Source organism: Rhododendron vialii, chromosome 2a, assembly GCF_030253575.1.
Source record: "Rhododendron vialii isolate Sample 1 chromosome 2a, ASM3025357v1".
Classification (NCBI taxonomy): domain Eukaryota; kingdom Viridiplantae; phylum Streptophyta; class Magnoliopsida; order Ericales; family Ericaceae; genus Rhododendron; species Rhododendron vialii.
Window position 1 is genome coordinate 47,509,656 of NC_080558.1, and position 19,789 is coordinate 47,529,444.

Genomic DNA, 19,789 nt, shown 5'->3' on the forward strand with positions numbered 1-19,789 from the left:
TTAATACGTGGGCCGCACCTCACGGACCAGATCTGCTCCTTTCTTCATGGGCCCACCCGTGGGCCAATTTCCCAACAAATCATGGGCCGTACTCCTCATATGGGCTGCGTGTTTCTTGGGCCCAAATGGAAAATACCCATCGCCCAAGATTTACCCAATCAATTACTTAGCTTTCGGCCCAATTTAATCAAAGAATTAATTAAATGGCCAATCACGGCTAGCCCGATCCGTAGTACCAAAAACGGGTATAAACATTCCCCCCCCCCCCATGCCTTGATTCTTTACTTTTAGGATCAAGGCGTGTATAAAAAGGAAAACTGTTTTTTGCATCCAAACAGGCCTTGAATCTTGTTGTAGCATGACTTCTTTTGTTTGCCTTGCCTATGAACTTGGTAAGCATTAGGCATTTTTATGCTCCATTCAGGCCTCTGCTAATTTGAAATCTGTCTTCAGGCCTGAACCATGAAGGGCTTGTCAAAAAGGCCTAGAAATACGTTGAAAGGCCTAAACTTCTTCTTGGAATGTTTGGAAATGTGGTTCAGGCCTAAAGAAAGAGCTCAAAGGGCCTTTGTCTCTGTGGAAAAGGCCTTTGTAAATCAATATAAGGCCTACGTCAAAGCCTGGTTGAAGAGAAACCATAGCATCATGAAAAAGCCTGACAAGGACTAGTGGAAGGCCTGAACTTCGTCTTGAAATGCTTAGAAATGTGGTTCAGGCCTTAACAAAGGGCTCAAAGGGCCTTCGTCTTTGCGGAAAAGACCTTTGTAAATCAATAAAGTCCTGTGTCCAGGCCTGGTTGTAGAGAAGCAATAGGATCATGAAAAGGGCCTGGTAAGGACTAAAAATAGATTGGAAGGCCTGAACCTCTGCTTGTGAACTTTCAAGCCTACTCAATAAAACAAAAAGGCCTCCACCTCTGCGGAAAAGGCCTAGTAAAACTCTGATAGGACCTACTCAAGGACTGATAGGCCTTGGCCGAACATTTTAGAGATGCTTGTTCGGCCTATGAAGGACTTTTCATTGGCTACTTAGCCCTTTTTACAACCTGTGGGCACGCTACTCGGAAATTTTGCTTGTGAAATTGGGTGCGGCCCTTTTTGTTTGGAAAAGCGCGGCGAAATGCCTCGATTCAGAGTCGCCACTCGGGTTTTAGCGGTGAGAACACCCAAGGAACCGAACTCGAAAAAAAAACGTTTGCCACGTTTGTTTGATTTGAAAAAGGCTTGTAGACTGGTCCGTCGTCACCTTCGATATCTGAGGTTCGGGAGCCAGGTTACGAGAAGGGAAGGGTTTTATGGCACCCCCTCTCGCCCAATCCGGAGATTGGTCTCTACTCGGGCATTTTGTAAAAACGTTTGCATTTTTCTCTCATTTGATCATCTTTTAGCCAGTTAGGGCGGGGGAGTAGTTAATGGGATTAAAATTGTGACAAGTTGCAGTCATGTGACAAAATGTTTATGGATGATTTGATTGCTATGCTAACATAGATTGAGAACAAGCACTGAGCAAACTGGACAAATTGCAGTACGCTGCCCCGCAGGGGCATGAGCAAGTTCTACCAGCATGCACTGGTCGAGCCACTGCATGTTGGTTGGACCTGCGCACACCACATTAAAACTGGCGTACTCCACTTATCTGGTTTCACAGTCTTTGTTTGCAACCCTCTGGGCTCTGGAAAAGGACCAACGCACACCCAGGACAAACCATGCAGTTAAACAAGCAGGATATATATATTTACAGACAGATGAAATGGCTTGAAGCCATAAAAATAGACAGAAAACCCCCTAAACAGAGTGGGGACATGTGGCAGGCCAAGATCACACTAAGATGCAAGGGCCAGCCGCTGGGTCGTGGGACAACTGCCGTACGCCAGTCATACGATGCCGTACGCAGGTGTGACCATTATCCAGTGCATGGCTTTGCATTCATCTGGGCTCTGGAACATGACCAGAAGGATCCCAGAGGACCTCTAAACAGATAAAGAATAAGCAATAACCACTATATCTAAACAGTTCTAAACATACAGAAAGCAGTAAACTGGTTATTTAGCATACAAGGGTGATTGACAGAAAGTTAAAATGACGGGAATGGTGATCCATGATCCCCACGCCAGTAGTGCTCATTCTGCCATTACTGGCGTACGGCATAGGAGTACTGGCGTGCGCCATGTTCCATCTCATACGATTGTTATATTTTACCATTTTAAGGCCAGGACTGGTATTGTTTACCAGCCTGGGCCTTACTGGTTCCCCTCAGGGGTCGAAAAGAGAAAAGAACGTAAAGGTGGTATACCTTTTTGTGTTGAGGTTTGAACGAGGTATTGAGCTTATGGGTTGAAGATGGAGGCTTAGAAGGTGGTTGTATGTCAGCAGGATGTATGGAGGTGGGTTGCTTTCCTTTCTCTTTCAATGGAAGGAGAGAAATAGAGAGGAAGAAAAGAGGAGAAGAAAACTTTTTGCTTCTTAATGAGGCTAACCCCTTGCAAATGAATGCAAAGGGGGTATTTATAGGGGAGAGAGACTGAGATCAGTTTGGTGCTAAGGCCTGTTTGGCTGGCTTGGGTCAAGAAGAGAGCCTTCCCATGCATTAAATGCATGGGACTAGTTGATGGGGGGTGTAGGAGAGAGGGGGAGTGGGCTTGGTCGATATAATCATCAGGGGCTACTGTGGCCGACGTCAGGGTGGCACAAAAGTCTCGTCCATGTGGCTGAATAAAGTTGATTTGACTGGGTTTGACTGGTGTGCGCCACATATGGACCGGCGTGCGCCAGTAATAGCTGAGTCAACGGTCGATGACTGACACGTGGTAGCTAACTGGCGTACGCCTCCAATACACTGGCGTATGCCAGTTGGGTTTTGCTGGGGCTGTTTGGCTCTGGTTTGAAGGGTTTGAAAGGGGTTTGAGAGAGGTTAGGGACGCTCAAAGCTCAAACACAACATTATCCTTAGACTGTTCTCGACCAAAATCATCATTGGGGTAATAAAAGATCGACAAATAACGTTATCTGGACAGTCCAGAATGGGGTGTCTACAGAAGCCCCCCTTTGACGGCACTTGAAGCACCGTTGTCTGGAGACAAGTAACGTCAAAGGTTTTCTAGACACCCTCTTCGAGGCTATTCAGAATACGTAAAAGATTTTAAAGAACCTGTTTGATTCGAAGTTTGGACGGATAGATCGCCGCTTCGTTGTCTTTGGTAGACGGATCACGCAATGTGGACTCTCCTGGGGAATGATCCTTTTGCAATAGCATCGACTCTTGTTTGGAAAAAGACTGTGGGACGGGTGGACCGTCGTTGATTTGAAACTAGACGGATAGATCATCGTTGATTTGATTGTGGACGAGTGGATCGTCGTTGATTCGAAATTGGACGAGTGGATCGTCGTTGATTTGAAATTGAATGAGTAGATCGTCGTTGATTTGAAATTGGACGAGTGGATCGCCGTTGATTTGAAATTTGGACGGATAGATCGTCGTTTGATTTGAAATTGGGCGAGTGGATCGCCGTTGATTTGGACTTTGGACGGATAGATCGTCGTTGATTTGAAATTGGACGGATAGATCGTCGTTGATTTGAAATTGGACGGATAGATCGTCGTTGATTTGAAATGGGACGGATAGATCGTCGTTGATTTTGAAATTGGACGGATAGATAGTCGTTGATTTGAAATTGGACGGATAGATAGTCGTTGATTTGAATTCGGACGGATAGATCGTCGTTGATTTGAAATTGGACGGATAGATCGTCGTTGATTTTGAAATTGGACGGATAGATCGTCGTTGATCTGAATTTGGGCGAGTGGATCGCCGTTGATTTAAAATTTGGACGGATAGATCGTCGTTGATTTGAAATTGGGCGAGTGGATCGCCGTTGATTTGGACTTTGGACGGATAGATCGTCGTTGATTTGAAATTGGACGGATAGATCGTCGCTGACTTGAAATTGGACGGACCTCTGCTTGGGGATGGGCCTATGTGATCCAATGTGAAACTGGGCCACCCTTGGGCCTTGGTTTGGAGATAAATCCGGGTTTAGCACGAGAGTTGGGCCTGAGGCCCAAACTACAGTGGCGTACGGCACACATATACTGGCGTACGCCAGAAATGTTGGTCGAACCGGCCCAGATCCAGCCCAGACCCGGCCCAAATGTTCCATACGTCATATAAGCTGTTGCAGAAGGCAGGGAACCGCCATTCTTCGACTTTCGAACTCCCAACACTTCGAAAACTCTCTCAAACCTCCAATTTCTCCCTCAATCTTTCATCATTCTCACTAATCCACTCACCCACATTCATCCATGGCAGAGTCCGGAGGCGGCAGTGTGGGTCACGACGGTGATAGAGGTGGTGGTGACGAGGCTCGGTCGAGGGATGGAGCCGAGATCATGGGGGCTCGATTCGACGATCCATCAACTGCAGAGGCCTCGTCGGCCGTTGGTGCAGCGGTTACAGGCGAGACTGGTGGTGGCGATGGCCATGCATTGGAGGTGGTTGGTGGCGACGGCGAGGGGCGTACGCCAGGGGGGATACGGTGTACGCCAGGGGGGATACGGCGTACGCCAGGTTCTGTTGTTATAGTGGGCCCACGGGTTCGTCGATTGGATCCAAGTAGTGGGGTAGAGGGCTTAGTGATCACGGGTCTGGGCTCGGTTGGAGCCGGCGGCAGTGGCAGTGGCAGTGGTGATGATGGTGGTCGACCGGAGACATCGGTGAGAGATCCGGCGAGGGGCAAGGGTCCCGTGTTTGAGGAGGGTGTATCCGGAGAGGTACCCATGGAAGGGGTTGAGTTTCGGCTTGCAGTAGGGTCTTCGGTGCACGTACCCATCACTCGGGGGGACTTCGCCGAGTTTGTGTTTGAGGAGGAACTCGGTCGTTTGCTCCGGGAGAACCCGGGGGTGGTGGCTGCAGTGCTGGCAGCAAGGGAGGACAGGGCCCGGCAGGTTGAGAGAGCGCAGGAGGAGGAGCGCTTGAGGGAGGAGACCGAGAGGGCCAGGGCCGAGGAGGAGGCCTTTGTGAGTGAGACCGAGGCAGCCGAGGAGGCGTGGTCTTTCGAGCGGGCAGTGACGCTTGCAGAGTCCATACGGCTGGCCCCCCGTGCTAGGTTTGACGCGGCCACATACGCTTTGCCCGAGCCGCACCTGTTTATCCCATCTGGGGTGGATAGCCTTGCACCTTTGCGGGAGAGCTATGACACGGAGCTTGTACTAAGAGACCCGCAGAGACATCTGTCCGTGGATTGGGCACAGGTATTCCTTTTGAACCTTTCCTTTGATATGCATGTCTTGTCATTTGAATAAACATGTAGCTTTGAAACCGTCGTAGCTTGGCTTGTAATGCATGTAGGCTAGAACCTTGAAATGTAGCTCGACTTGAATAACATGCCTCGACTTTGAAACTTTACTTGAATGATGTAACACTTGAAGTAGTTGAACCGACTTGTAGAATGCCCATGACTTCGACAAAACCGTTAGTGCCAAACTTGAATCAATCATAAGTGGCCTCGACTTGATAAGATCATCCATTTGAACTTGAACTCGACTAAGTAGATTGCCATGACATGTTGGACGCCCGAATGGCGTGCCCTGTAGTTTGAATCGACCACATAGATAAGCAGAACACTTATGAAATCGACTGAGAGGTGTACCTCGAAAGAAGTGAGGCCTTATGGCTCGGAGCTTGTCTGAGAAACGCCTTTGAATTGATTCGACTGGTAACAGAACTGGATGGAGTAATACGAGTGCCCGGTAGTTGTGTTCGACCTTTAGGTTGCCTGTTTCGACTGTAGAGTCACTTCTGAAATTCTGAATTCGACCAACTGTTTGAATTGCAACTGCTGACGAAACTCTTTTGTTGTTTTGCCTTTGTATGCAGAGAGGAGCAGCCAGCACCCGGGGCCATGGAGGTCCAGCGAGCTCACTTGAGTTGTACCGAGGGCTGCCCGAGCGAGTCAGGGCTCTGATTGACGCTGCAGGGTTCCGACCGTTTATCCTTACTCTAACGGCCGTGAAGAGCGATCACGCTCTGCTGACAGCATTGGCCGAGAGGTGGTGGGATTCCTCAAATACCTTCCACTTGCCGATTGGGGAGATGACGGTGACCCCGTCTGACTTTGCAGCGCTTACCGGCCTGAGAGTAGGAGGAGAGCCTATCCCGTTCGACTCGGAGGTCTACAGGGATCCCAAGGCTTTAGAGTGGTTTTTGGGGCAGGCGCCAGCGGGTGAGGCGGAGACCGTCCATTATGACCAGTTCAAACGGTACCTGCACGGGAGGGAGCCGGACTCGGAGTTGGAGGTGGAGCAGATGGCAAGGGCCTACTTGGTGTACTTGTTTGGGGCTACACTGTACCCGAACAAGCGAGCCACGGTGCACCTGTCCTACTTGCCGGCCCTTTATGACTTGAGCACTGCTTCAAGGTTTGACTGGGGAGGAGCAGCTCTGGGCACCTGCTATGGCTTTATGGGGGAGTTCTCACGCGGGAAAAAGGCGACGGCCGGCTACTGGAGAGTGTGGAAGGTAATAAACACGGCCTGTATCTTATTTCCTGCTTTCCCTTTCTTGCACTTGTCTTTAATTTGCCTATGAACTGTATTCTGATGCTTTGATTGCCTGATCATTTGCAGCTGTGGGCCTATGAGGTGCTGAAGATGTACCCGCCGGAGAATAAGTGCCCGAACCTGAGGATGCTCCCCCGCGCCATGATATGGGGTCCCATGTATAGTGGCAAGAAAAAGTCGAGAGGGAGCCTCTTAGCCTTCCGGTCGTACCTGGACGAGCTGTCGGGTACTCAGGTATGCAACATGTCAAACTGATTACTCTGCCCTTAGCATTGCTTCAATGCTGTCGCTGATGCCTTTGAATCTGTGCAATTGTCTTTGCAGGTAGAGTGGAACCCGTGGAGCAGTACAGAGCCTGAGCCTGAGTACCTTGCACGGAGCAGGGTGGTGACGGCGAGCCGGGTGTTGTTGGAGTCTGCTTTCGGGTGGCGGTGGTACCTGGGTGACCGGGTGACACGGCAGTCACTGGGCTCTCTTGAGTTCCAGGTTCCCGGGCCACTTCCACCTCACGCCTCTCACACAGAGAAGTACACCTTGGCGGAGTTGCGGCGCTTTACTGTTCCGGCCGGCCTTGCTGCTTTTCTGAGGCCTGGGCGTGACTACGCCGTCTACCGGAGGCAGCGCTTGGCTAGGCCGCTTGGAGTGCTGGAGCATGTCGCCGTGCAAAGTGAGGCACTTGAAGCTGGCGAGGAAAGGCGGAGCCGGGAGAGCAGAGCAGCTCAGCCGAGAGAGAGGAACGACTATGCCACAGCGACGGGGCTGCCTCGGCTTTCTTGGACCCTAGCCGTGCGGGACGCGGAAGGAGAGGAGGCCGTAGTTCGGTTCGAGCCCGCCAGGACAGACCCAGCAGAAATCACAGGGCCGGTAAGACACCCTTCTTCCTTTTGTAGTTTCCGTACTTTATTTTTGGCATGTATACTTGGCTTGCATTCTGACTTTGCCCAAAATCGTAACACAGGCCCCGATGGAATGGGTACGGGAGGCAGCTCGCCTGATGAAGGCCATGGAGAAAGAGTTTCATAAGATCGCCGGCGGCGCCTCTTTACAGTTGCACTACCCACCTCCAGTTCCGGCTCCCGTTGAGCAGCCTCAGGTATAACTTTTCCCTTTACTTTTGACTAGAATTTGCTTTCGACGTTTCCTGCACTCAGCATTTCAATATATACAATATGCACAATGTATGCTAACTGAATTGAATGAATATGTAGGGACATGCTAGGGCGGCTCCTAGGAGGAAAAGCGTGCGGCCTCCCCCAGCAAAGAAGGCAGCTTCGAGCTCCTCCTGGCCAGCGGCAAGGGTGGAACGGGGAGTGCAAATCACTCCGGCCATCGAGGAGCTCCAGTTCCGTCGGGAGCTGAGGAAGAGACCTGCAGAGAAGAAGCTTGCCGAGGGACCCTCGCAGAAGAAAAGGAGAGAGGAGGAAGAAGCAGAGGAAGAAGAGGAAGAGGGGACGTCCCTCAGCAGCGGCTCTGACTCAGCGAGCGACCCCAGGTTCTGGATGGATCCTAGAGAGTTGGAGGAGAGCGAGGAGGACGCCGACGACGAGGACCTTTTTGACGACTGAGGGCTACCACCGAGCCTTAGTCTATTTTGCCGGTACTTGCTACTTTTGAGTAGATACTTTGATACTTCGACATTTTGGATGGGGCCTGCGTGCCTCTTGACTTTGTGGGCAAGTGTGCCCTGACACTTTTTAGTTCTGCCCGGGCCGTTGTGCCGCTTCGATACTTGATACATTCCTACCGTTTGGCTTTGACACAATAGTATATGACATATGCATTTTCTGTTTATCGCTTTTTCCTTTACTTTGATGAGACTTTATAAAGGAAAAGGATAAAACCCTCCACTAATATCTAGCATGCATTGGCGAATGCTCTGAATCGACAATAGACACTTGTACATGCACACAATTGACTTAGCTCGAAGAAAAGATGGACAGAAAAGTCCTAGGATACGACACGTATCCCAGACACGCGGAGGACAAGGGAAATTCGGGCGCCGGTAGGCCAAACTCCAAGATTCTTCCCGGGGAAAGAAATTGACCCTTTTAGAAGGTGATATAGGTGCATAATGACTTGCACTAACTATCAAAACCGGTAGAAATGTCCCGGTGCGAGGGAAAACCAAGGAAAAGCTAAAAAATGCAGCAAAAATAGACATAAGACGCAAAAGATGACTCAATATGGTCCCGGACCGAAACCGACACCCCCACACAGTCACATAAGGCCTATGTAACATGTATGGTATGACAAAACTTGGCAAAAGCCCCTGAAACGAGATTTGACCTCCCGTATCCTTGATTTTAGCTTGAAACGGGCCACCGAGGGTCCAAAATCTTCATCGGGCATGACTTTTGGAATCCGACGCCTTGCCATAGTCCTAAATGATGTTTAAGACTTGTAGGAACCAACAAACGGTCAAAACCAGCCCCGAAGTTGAAAACGACCATGTGAAGGCAGTAGCTGCTGCAAACTGGTTTCTGGTGAACCTTACTGGCGTACGCCAGAAGGTGAGGCCCGTACGCCAGTAAGTGGGGGACACGGACACGCCAGTCGTAAACTGGCGTACGCCAGGTTTCTGGACGCCAGATCCACTTGACTGACCAACTGTCCTTTTTCAGGGGCTACTTTGTTTTTACCCCTACACGGTTTGCACACGGTTTCTGAGCTCTCAGGGGGGCAGTGTCCTTTGCAGGGGCAAGGTTTGGAAGCTATCATGATGCTTTGATGGTTTATTGGAGATGGAAAGGAAAGGCCAAGGCCTATAAAGCAGAGGCATAGGTATTGAGATCCTTTCACGGCTGCATTTCCTCTTCTCCTCAGTATATTTCACATTCTCCATGGACAACCCCCTCCCAACTTTGCTTAGGCCTTGGTTGGCGCAATTTCTAAGCGTCGACTGGCTCAATTTCCAATATCACGGCCTGGCTTCGTTTCGACATGTGCCGCTTCGCCCGACGCTCCTGCGGGCTGCCCTCAGATTTTGGGATCCTGACGTCCATGTCTTTCGGTTTGGTGACGACGAGATGTGCCCCACTATCGAGGAATTCCAGGCGTACCTTCGGACCTGCTCGTCCCCTACGCTTGTAGTTCCGCCTTATCAAGCAAGCATGCCTAAACTGCTGGCCAGCTCGCTCAACATTTCCCGGGGCCTGGCGAATACTATCCTCGAGGGTGGCCAAATGAATATCATGCGGCTGATTGAGATGTACAGCCCGGACGGCGATTTGGATAATGATGACACTCAGGCGCGCTGCCGATTCGCCTTGGTAATCTGCTTGCTTGCCGCCCATTTGCTCGTGCTGGCCCACGGGCAGGCTAGCCATTCACTGGTGAGCGTTGCTGCGCAGATGGGGGCACGAAGGAACGTGATCCCTTTGGTCCTGGCTGAGACACTCTCGGGTTTGGACTTGGTGTATACGGGCCAGTCGGCCGTTTTCAGTGGCAGCCCGCTTTTGCTTCAGGTAATCTCACTCAGCTCACCTTTTTTCAGTTTTTCACACGTTCTCATTTTACCTCGACGCTCGGCTTAGGCTGCTCCCTAGCTCCTTATGTGTCTTTTCGCTCAGGTTTTATCTGACTTCTTACTTGTCTTTTCTCTCATGCAGTTGTGGCTGTCGGACAAGTTGAATCTATTGCACCCTCCGGTGGCGGGCTGGAATCTCTTTCCGAAGAGGATTCATCAAAGGGAGATGCGCTACCCTGACATGGACACAGAAAGCTGGTACGAGTTCATGCGGCAAATGCAGCCTGAAGAGATTGCCTGGAAGTGCCCCTGGCTGGACCTCCCGGACATGGCCATTCACTCCGATGGGTTTGACAGGGTGGTGATCGCGGGCCTGTCGAGTTTTACTTTCTACATTCCCGGCCGTGCTCTTCGACAGCTGGGCGCTTCTCAAGAGAACCACCGCATCAGCATTGGGGACTTCCGTGTCCCGAATTTCAACGCTCAAACACTCAACGGTTATCAGCGGCGCTGGGGCCTTAGAGCCCTCCAGGCAGAGATGCCGAAATTCGCAACGGGGCTAAGGAGCCGCTACAGACAGTGGCTGAGAGCAGAGGTGAATGCAAGGGAAAATATTGACTGACTCCGGGCCACTCTGCTATGCTTAGAATAAACTGCGAGCCGTTAGGCTTCTTAAGCATTTTATTCTGTTTTTCATGCTTCAACTGTTTTTAAGGCTTTTATGCTCAGCTTATATATTAGAAATAGTAATTTGCAATTAAAGTTGAAAGACAACGGATTTCCCCTTTCTGATTCACTTCAATGCAGCCTTTGACTTGCTCGACCTTCCTAAACTGTGATGGGGACCCAAAAATGTCGAACCTGGATCGAAATTTTGATGGAATGTGACCGAATCTCAAAGTGAGATTGCCTACGTATCCCTTTTCAGGGAATCAGGTCAGAACGTAGTTCAGGCTAAGGTTCGCTCGTGTATTTTACCTCTCCTTTTATGCTCTAACTTTTGCCTAGTACCGCCTTTTCAGGTTTTCGGTCTAGCGAGCTTTCGACTTTTGCCTATTTATTTTTGCCTAGAACCGCCTCCTTAGGTTTTTCGGTCTAGCAGGCTGCTCTAACTTTTGCTTGGAATCGCCCACCCTTGTGGTTTTCGACCCAACGAGCATCTCTCAGGGATAATAACGTTTGAGCTGATCCAGGTTGACCAGGGTATTGAATTCATTGCCGTCAAGGTCGATGAGCTTAGCAGCGCCCCCAGATAGGATGGTCGTAATGATGTAAGGCCCAGATCGCTTTGGTCTGAACTTCCCGCGGGGATCGAACACTGAGGCCCAGATCTCCTTTGTAACCATGTCTCCTTCGATTAAGCCCCTGGACTTCACCTTTTTGTTGAATGCTCGAGCAACTCGACGCTGATAACCCTGAACATGATACAAAGCCCGGAGCCTTCTCTCATCAAACAACATCAGCTCGATAAATCTTCCACTTAACCAGTCAGATTCCTCAAGACCGCTTTCGACCATGATTCTCAGCGACGGTACCTCAAGCTCGATGGGAAGCACTGCCTCCATCCCATAGACTAAAGAGAAAGGAGTTGCACCAGTTGAAGTGCGGATAGACGTCCGGTACCCCCAAAGGGCGAGAGGCAGCTGCTCGTGCCAATCCCTTGCAGACTCAGCAGTCTTCTTGACGATCATCTCGACATTCTTGTTTGCAGCTTCGACCGCTACATTCGTCTATGGGCGATAGGTCGTTGAATGGTGGATCTCGATACCGAATTCCTTAAAAAGTTCCAGAACCCTTCCCTTGAAATGACTTCCGTTATCGGACACAAACGCCTGAGGAACCCCGTACCGATAGATGATGTTCTTTCGGATGAACTGAGCAACTTGAACCGTTGTCAGCGTCTTGTAGGATTCGGCTTCGACCCACTTGGTGAAGTAGTCTATCGCCACTAGTATGAACTTATGGCCATTTGAAGCAGACGGTCTGATCATCCCGATAACATCGATGCCCCAAACAGAGAACGGCCATGGTGAAGTCATGCCATACAACTTAGTCGGAGGGACATGTTGCAGGTTCGCGTGGATTTGACACTTGTAACAGCGCCGTACGTAGTCGATGCATTGAGACTCCATTGTAGACCAGTAATAACCCTGCCTGAGGATTTTCCTAGCGAGCATGACGCCGCTCATATGAGGCCTGTAGACTCCTTCGTGAACCTCTTCCATTATCCTTGTTGCTTCGACGCCGTTGACACAGAGCTTGTGCATCCCGTAGTGCGACCTTCGATACAGCTTTCCCCCACAGATGATGTACTGAGAAGCTAGCCTTTGCAAAGCAATCCGATCCTTTTTCGTGGCCTCGGTAAGAAACTCGCCATGCTCCACAAAGTTCCAAATGTCGTGGTACCATGGCAGGCCATCATCGACATCATCAATGGCGTTGATATACTCGTAAGCAGGCAAGTCCCTCTGTTCAATCACAATTGGCCGCAACTTAACACCTATCGGAAGTTCGATCATTGAAGCCAAAGTCGCCAAAGCATCGGCGAACTGATTCTTCAAGCGTGGGACATGGGTGAAAGTCACCCTATTGAAGCGAGGAATCAGTTCTTCCAAGTCTTGGTGATAAGGCTTCAGCTTTTCTTCACGAACCTTTCAATCTCCATTGGCTTGGGAAACCACCAAGTTCGAATCACCAATTACTTCCAACTTCTCGACCCCTAGAGCAATGGCTGCTTCCATTCCGACGATGCAGGCCTCGTACTCGGCTTGATTGTTGGTGACATCGAAATTCAGTTTGAAGGCGAGCGGAATGTGAGCGCCGGCGGGCGTGATCATCAACACCCCGATCCCAAATCCCTTCTAGTTAGCAGCCCCATCAAAGTAGAGCGTCCATACTTCCTCGACCACTGTTAGAACCTCCTCGTCGGGGAAAGTGAAATCCACGTCTTCCGGGCCGTCGATCGGGTGATCGGCTAGAAATTCGGCCATAGCTCGCCCTTTTACAGACTTCCTCGTGACATGTTGGAGTTCGAACTCAGCTAGCAGAAGCAACCAACGTGCTAGCTTATGGGTGAGCGCAGGCTTCTCGAATAGATACTTGATAGGGTCCATCCGAGAAATCAGTCTCACCGAATAAGCTAGCATGTAGTGTCTAAGCTTTCAGGTAGCCCAAACTAGCGCCCAACACGTCTTTTCCAGAGGGGTGTAGCGCTCTTCAGATCCCACCATCTTCTTGCTCAGATAGTAAACAGCCTTCTCGACCCCATTGCTTCCTTCCTGTGCTAGCAGACATCCCATGGCTATTGAAGAAACGGACAGATAGAGAATCAAAGGTCGACCCGGCGTTGGCGGCATCAGTACCGGTGGGTTCTGCAAGTACCTTTGAATAGACTCGAAAGCGGCCTGGCATTTTTCTGTCCATTCGAATGGGACCCCCTTTTTGAGCAAATGGAATAACGGCCCGCAGGTTAGAGTCAACTTGGAGATGAACCTGCTGATGAACTGGACCTTCCCTAGAAAACTTCGCACACCTTTCTCAAACTTGGGCGGCTCCATCTCAAGAATCGCTTTGATTTTGGAAGGATCCACTTCAATTCCCCTTGCGGTGATCAGAAATCCCAACATCTTGCCTGACGTGACCCCGAATGTGCACTTTTGTGGATTCAGACGCACGTTGTATTTGCGAAGCCTTTCGAAAACTGCCTGAGCGAGGGAAGATAGTCCTTTTCTTCCTTTGCCTTTACAATCATATCATCGACGTAGATCTCGACGGTCTTATGGATAAAATCATGAAACAAGGTCGTTTGAGCCCGTTGGAAAGTGCACCCGGCGTTCTTCAACCCAAAAGGCATCTTCACATAGCAGTAAGTGCCCCATTCTGTGACAAACGTCGTTTTCTCTTGGTCCTCGGGTGCCACAGAGATCTGGTTGTATCCGGAGAATCCGTCGACAAAAGAGAGCAAGGCATGCCCCGCCGTGTTGTCCACAAGCACGTCAATGTGTGGCAAGGGAAAACTATCTTTGGGGCTTGCCTTGTTTAAGTCCCTGAAGTCGACGCAGACTCGGATCTTTCCATCCTTCTTAGGGACAGGCACGATGTTGGCCACCCACTTGGGGTATTCTACAACCCGTATGAATCCCGCATCGATCTGCTTCGTAACCTCCTCCTTGATCTTCTGAACCCAATCCGGCCTCATCCTGCGGAGCTTCTGTTTGACGGGGACAGCCCCAGGCTCCAAAGGGATTCGATGCTGCACTATTTCAGGATCGATGCCGGGCATATCCTTGTGAGACCACGCGAAAACCTCGGGAAATTCCTTGAGAAGCTCGATTGTTCCGGCATGATTTTCCGGGGATAGATTTGCATCATGTGGGGGTCATCCTCGTCTTTCAAATTTACAAAAATTACTTCTTCTTTTAGAGGCTGAGCACGCCTTTCGTCTTCCTTTTCGATGAGGGAACGCAACTCAGCCGAGATGTCCCCGTCGAAGTCTGTTCCTTCATCGTCAGGGTCGACACAATTTATATAGAAGCTAGCAAAGTAGTCAGAAGTAGGGTCATGCATTTCATAAAACCCCACAGGGTTGCCAAGTACAACAGACTCGAACTCAAAGTAAAAGCTACGACGTGGAGGGCCAAGAGGCAACCTTTTCGACCCCTGAGGGGAACCAGCCTGGGCCTTACTGGTTCCCCTCAGGGGTCGAAAAGAGAAAAGAACGTAAAGGTGGTATACCTTTTTGTGTTGAGGTTTGAACGAGGTATTGAGCTTATGGGTTGAAGATGGAGGCTTAGAAGGTGGTTGTATGTCAGCAGGATGTATGGAGGTGGGTTGCTTTCCTTTCTCTTTCAATGGAAGGAGAGAAATAGAGAGGAAGAAGAGAGGAGAAGAAAACTTTTTGCTTCTTAATGAGGCTAACCCCTTGCAAATGAATGCAAGTGGGGTATTTATAGGGGAGAGAGACTGAGATCAGTCTGGTGCTAAGGCCTGTTTGGCTGGCTTGGGTCAAGAAGAGAGCCTTCCCATGCATTAAATGCATGGGACTAGTTGATGGGGGGTGTAGGAGAGAAGGGGAGCGGGCCTGGCCGATATAATCATCAGGGGCTACTGTGGCCGACGTCAGGGTGGCACAAAAGTCTCGTCCATGTGGCTGAATAAAGTTGATTTGACTGGGTTTGACTGGCGTGCGCCACATATGGACCGGCGTGGGCCAGTAATAGCTGAGTCAGCGGTCGATGACTGACACGTGGCAGCTAACTGGCGTACGCCTCCAATACACTGGCGTATGCCAGTTGGGTTTTGCTGGGGCTGTTTGGCTCTGGTTTGAAGGGTTTGAAAGGGGTTTGAGAGAGGTTAGGGACGCTCAAAGCTTAAACACAACATTATCCTTAGACTGTTCTTGACCAAAATCATCATTGGGGTAATAAAAGATCGACAAATAACGTTATCTGGACAGTCCAGAATGGGGTGTCTACACAACCACAACGTTTTTGCGTAAGCCAAGTGAATAAGATCCGCTTTTGATGTGCCCCACAAATCCAATGAGGGCGTAGTTCTGCAACTTTAAGGCCTACAGTTGGCCTATGCTTGTAATGCCTTTTGGCAGTTTGGACAATGCCAAAAAGGCCTTCATTAACCGGTGGAGGAGGGGGATCTCCAATTACAAATGAATCAAGATCAAGCCCTAGAGTGCCATCGATTTCCTCTTCTTCATTCAATTCCTCCTGCTCCAGAACGGGTGCGACATGCGATTCAGACCTGGCCCTAAGGCCAATGGCATGACTAGATCGTTCCTGACTTGCATCACTGCCTAAGACTGAATCTACGTGTGGTAGCTCTTCAGACACTTGAGAAAGCTTCTGAGAGGAGAGAATGGGCTGATCTTGCCTCATAATTGGACTTTCCATGTTCTGGCTTATTCCAGGCCCGAAATCTTGCTCCTTTTACGTTGAAACAGACCTGTCTTTTCGCTTCTCCAAACATGGAAACAGCTTACCATCCAAAAGTTTTTGGAATACTCCTGAATGTTGGCTGTTGCGCCCAGGCCTGAAATTGCTGCCACAATTTGTATCATCTAGGCCTTGCTGCTGTTCAGGAATCCTCAAAGGCCCGGACTGGGACGTTTGCCCCCCGAGTCGAAGTCCTTGGCCTCCTTGCCCCCCAAGTGCAGGGTTTTTGGAAGCTAAGGGTTGAGAGAAGCTTGGAGGTCTGGTGTGCTTCTTGGAAGCTTGCTGAGACTCTTGCCCCCCGAGTGTAGGCCTTTTAGAAGTTAAGGACTGAGAGAAGCCTGGAGGCCTGAAGTGCTTGCTGAAAGCATGCTTAGACACATTCAGGCCTGAAGGTTGGCCTAAAGTGCTAAATTGTGATGCCTGTGATGGAGTAAGAGTTGGAGTTGACTTCATGTCTTCGATGGCCTTTTTGGATTTGATTAGACATTCTTCAACCGTACGCCTACATTCATTCCAGGGATCAATGAATTCCTGTGAGAGTCCTTTGTTGGATGCAATAGTACAGGATTGAATGCCCATATTTTCTTCAACTTGGCCTTCCAAGGTCTGAGTAGAAGGATCATCAAGCCCACTATTTCGGAATTCATGCTGTTCGGGTAGGGCTGGATACATGATATGTGAATAGCCATGTGACTTGGTAATAAAGAGACCGTTTACCTCACGACGTAATTGGCGATCTTCCTCTTCAAGCATGTCAACTTCATCTTCAAGCCCTCGAATTTCATCGTTGTAGTAGTTGTTTGTGTTGATATACCCATCCTCCATATGATTGAGTCGAAGCCTATCACAATCAAGGCGGTAGATTTCGTCTTCAAGTTCGTCGACCTTATCATCGCGCCAACGAATTTCTTCTTGACATCGCCGAATCTCAACATCCAATTCAACGTATCGAATTGACATGCGAATGAATCAGCGTAATACCCTTTGAAACGACTAGGGTCCCACCGGGCGTGCCAATGAAAACTCTCATTTTTGACACAAGGTGTGAATGCATGGTGTGCGGGCGTGCCAAGGCTTGTAGCGCCAAACTTTTGATGAAGATTCTCGTGAATCTTGACTTCTAACGTGTAAGCGATTGCGTGTGACCCAAAGATTAAAGATCACAATGAGGTTCGTGATTTGCCACACGGTTGTGGACTTAAAATTTCCTAGTCGTATAGGAAATGGAACGTAAAACGTGAACTTTATTACTCCGGGATAATAAAGTTTGTACAAGAAAAGTAAAATCCAAACTACTTGATGAAGTGAGTTTGAATGGGGGTGAATACTAGGTATTCGATAGACTACTTTGCTGAAAGTAGGAAAGTTTTGTAAACGTTGAGCTTTGATTGGTGTTGGACCCATTTTTCATTTTGTGAACTTGTATTTATAGGCAAAACAGCAAGCTGATTCAGGCCTGAATCCGAATTCAGCTTTGCACCACAAGTTGACATGTGTCCCATAATGCGCCCTTGTTTTGTGCATGCTGAATCATGGGCAGTTATTTGTAGTTGGTAGATCATGGGTGATGTGGCAATAACTCTCCACTATCTCCCCTTCTTATGCTAGCTTGACACATGGCCAATTGACTTGGTCACAAGCTGATTCAGGCCTGAATCCAAATTCAGCTTTGCACCACAAGCTGCCAAGTGTCCCATGATGCTCCCACTTTTCATGCATGTAAGATAGTGGGCAGTTTTTCTGGCAGTTAAGGGTTCATGGGTGATGTGGCAATAACTACCCATTATCTCCCTCTTTTCATGCATTTGACACATGGTCAATTGGCCTTTGAACTTTGGAGGGAAATAACCGCCAGCAAGCAACCGAATCCTTTAATACGTGGGCCGCACCTCACGGACCAGATCTGCTCCTTTCTTCATGGGCCCACCCGTGGGCCAATTTCCCAACAAATCATGAGCCGTACTCCTCATATGGGCTGCATGTTTCTTGGGCCCAAATGGAAAATACCCATCGCCCAAGATTTACCCAATCAATTACTTAGCTTTCGGCCCAATTTAATCAAATAATTAATTAAATGGCCAATCACGGCTAGCCCGATCCGTAGTGCCAAAAATGGGTATAAACATCCCCACATTAACCAACAAAGTCATTTGTATATATATATATATATATATATATATATATATATATATATATATATATATATATATATATATATATATATATATATATATATATATATATATATATATATCGGGGCGGTTCCGGGGACACTTAAAAAAACACTTCATAGTTTCTGATCGAATTTTGATGATCCGGGCCACTCAATGTGATCAGAACGTGATTTTAAGAGTGCCCGTGAGAAATCAGCAAAAAAAAAGATCGGGAAGGGTTTCATCCGAACAGTTTTTTATTGAACTTTATTGAACGGTCCAATAAAAAACTGCTCAAATCAAGCCTTTCCCGGTTAGTTTTTTTGCCAATTTTTCGCGGGCCCCCTTAAAATCACGTTCTGAACACATTGAGCGGCTCGGATCATCAAAATTTGATGGGAATTATGAGATTTAAAATTTGGAGTGTTTTTTAAAATGTCCCTGGAACCGCCCCATATATATATATATAGTAAGTACTAAATATGATCATGTACTGTGCCCTAGTGGGACAACGGCACAATCATTCTTACAAAAACATGATCATGTACCGTGCCCAAGTGGGACAATGACACAATCATCCTTAAAAAACATGTTGTCAAAAAAAATAATTTGAAAATATTGGATCATCGAAGTAAAGTATGTAGAGTTAGGAACCAACATAGATACGCATGCATACTGTATTTTTAGACTAGTCAGTAGCTAGTCACGTGTTCAGGGAACATCAACAAATACTTTAATCTTCAAAATTAAACCCGCCCCAAACCGCCCCCCCCCCCCCCCCCAAGCATGTTTAATTAAATTATTACTACTCCCTAAGCCCCGTGGTTAGTCAGTCGGCCTTTTAACAGATGCATGAATATATATAGTCCGGTTCCCATAAGGGATCCTGCACAAGCTTACCGTGCGGGACTCCCATTTCCCGACCGGATTGTGACAATCCGAGCCGCTCAAAGTGATTAGAACATGATTTTAAGGGTACTCGCGAGAAATCGGCAAAAAAAATAATCGGGAAGTGCTTGATCTGAACAGTTTTTTATTGAACGGTTCAGTAAAAAACTGCTCGAATCAAGCCCTTCCTGATCATTTTTTTCGCCGATTCCTTGCAGGTACCCTTAAAATCACGTTCTGAACACATTGAGCGGCTCGGATCGTCCCAATTCGATCGGAAAAAGGGAGTCCCGCACGGTAAGCCCATGCGGGATCCCTCATTGGATCCTCATTGTGAATGTATATATACTTTGCTTAAACTAATTAAAATTGGTAATTAGCTCGTAAGGGCTGTTAAACGAACCAAACAGCTCGAGCTCGGCCCGATTTTTGGCTTGTTCGAATTCGCTTATTAAAATATAAACCAAGCTCAATCATGTTTTTTCTTTTGTTTATGAATTCAAGCCAAACTTAAGCATATTGTTATTTGGCTCGATAGGCTAATGAACAAAGGGGTCAGTTTGTGAATGCTAAAAATATAGGGTAGATTAATGAATGCCTCAAAATATATGATATAAATCTGCAAATGGATATTTCACCAGGTTTACAATACTATTACAACTAGTTCCTTCAACTGCACAAGTGAGACAAGAAAAGAACGACAAAAAACATGGTACTTATGGTGTCATTTTTCCCTACGAGAGTATTATGGTGTCATTTGTCCATCTAGAATGCTGTTCA

At 48.4% G+C, this 19,789-nt stretch overlaps 1 protein-coding gene across 1 annotated transcript; it reads right to left on the reverse strand.

Annotated features, from left to right (window-relative positions):
* Nucleotides 1-675: 675 nt before the first annotated feature.
* Nucleotides 676-16,264, reverse strand: LOC131316098 (uncharacterized). Its single transcript, XM_058345375.1, has 2 exons — nt 15,500-16,264; nt 676-1,045 (listed from the first exon to the last, which is right to left on the reverse strand). The coding sequence occupies exons 1-2, from the start codon at nt 15,924-15,926 to the stop codon at nt 1,029-1,031; spliced, it is 444 nt and encodes a 147-aa protein (XP_058201358.1). The 5' UTR covers nt 15,927-16,264; the 3' UTR covers nt 676-1,028.
* Between the last annotated feature and the right edge of the window lie 3,525 nt (nt 16,265-19,789).

Coding starts and splice junctions, on each gene's coding strand:
- LOC131316098 (XM_058345375.1), bottom strand. CDS start 15,926: ATGGAAAGTCCAATTATGAGGCAAGATCAGCCCATTCTCTCCTCTCAG.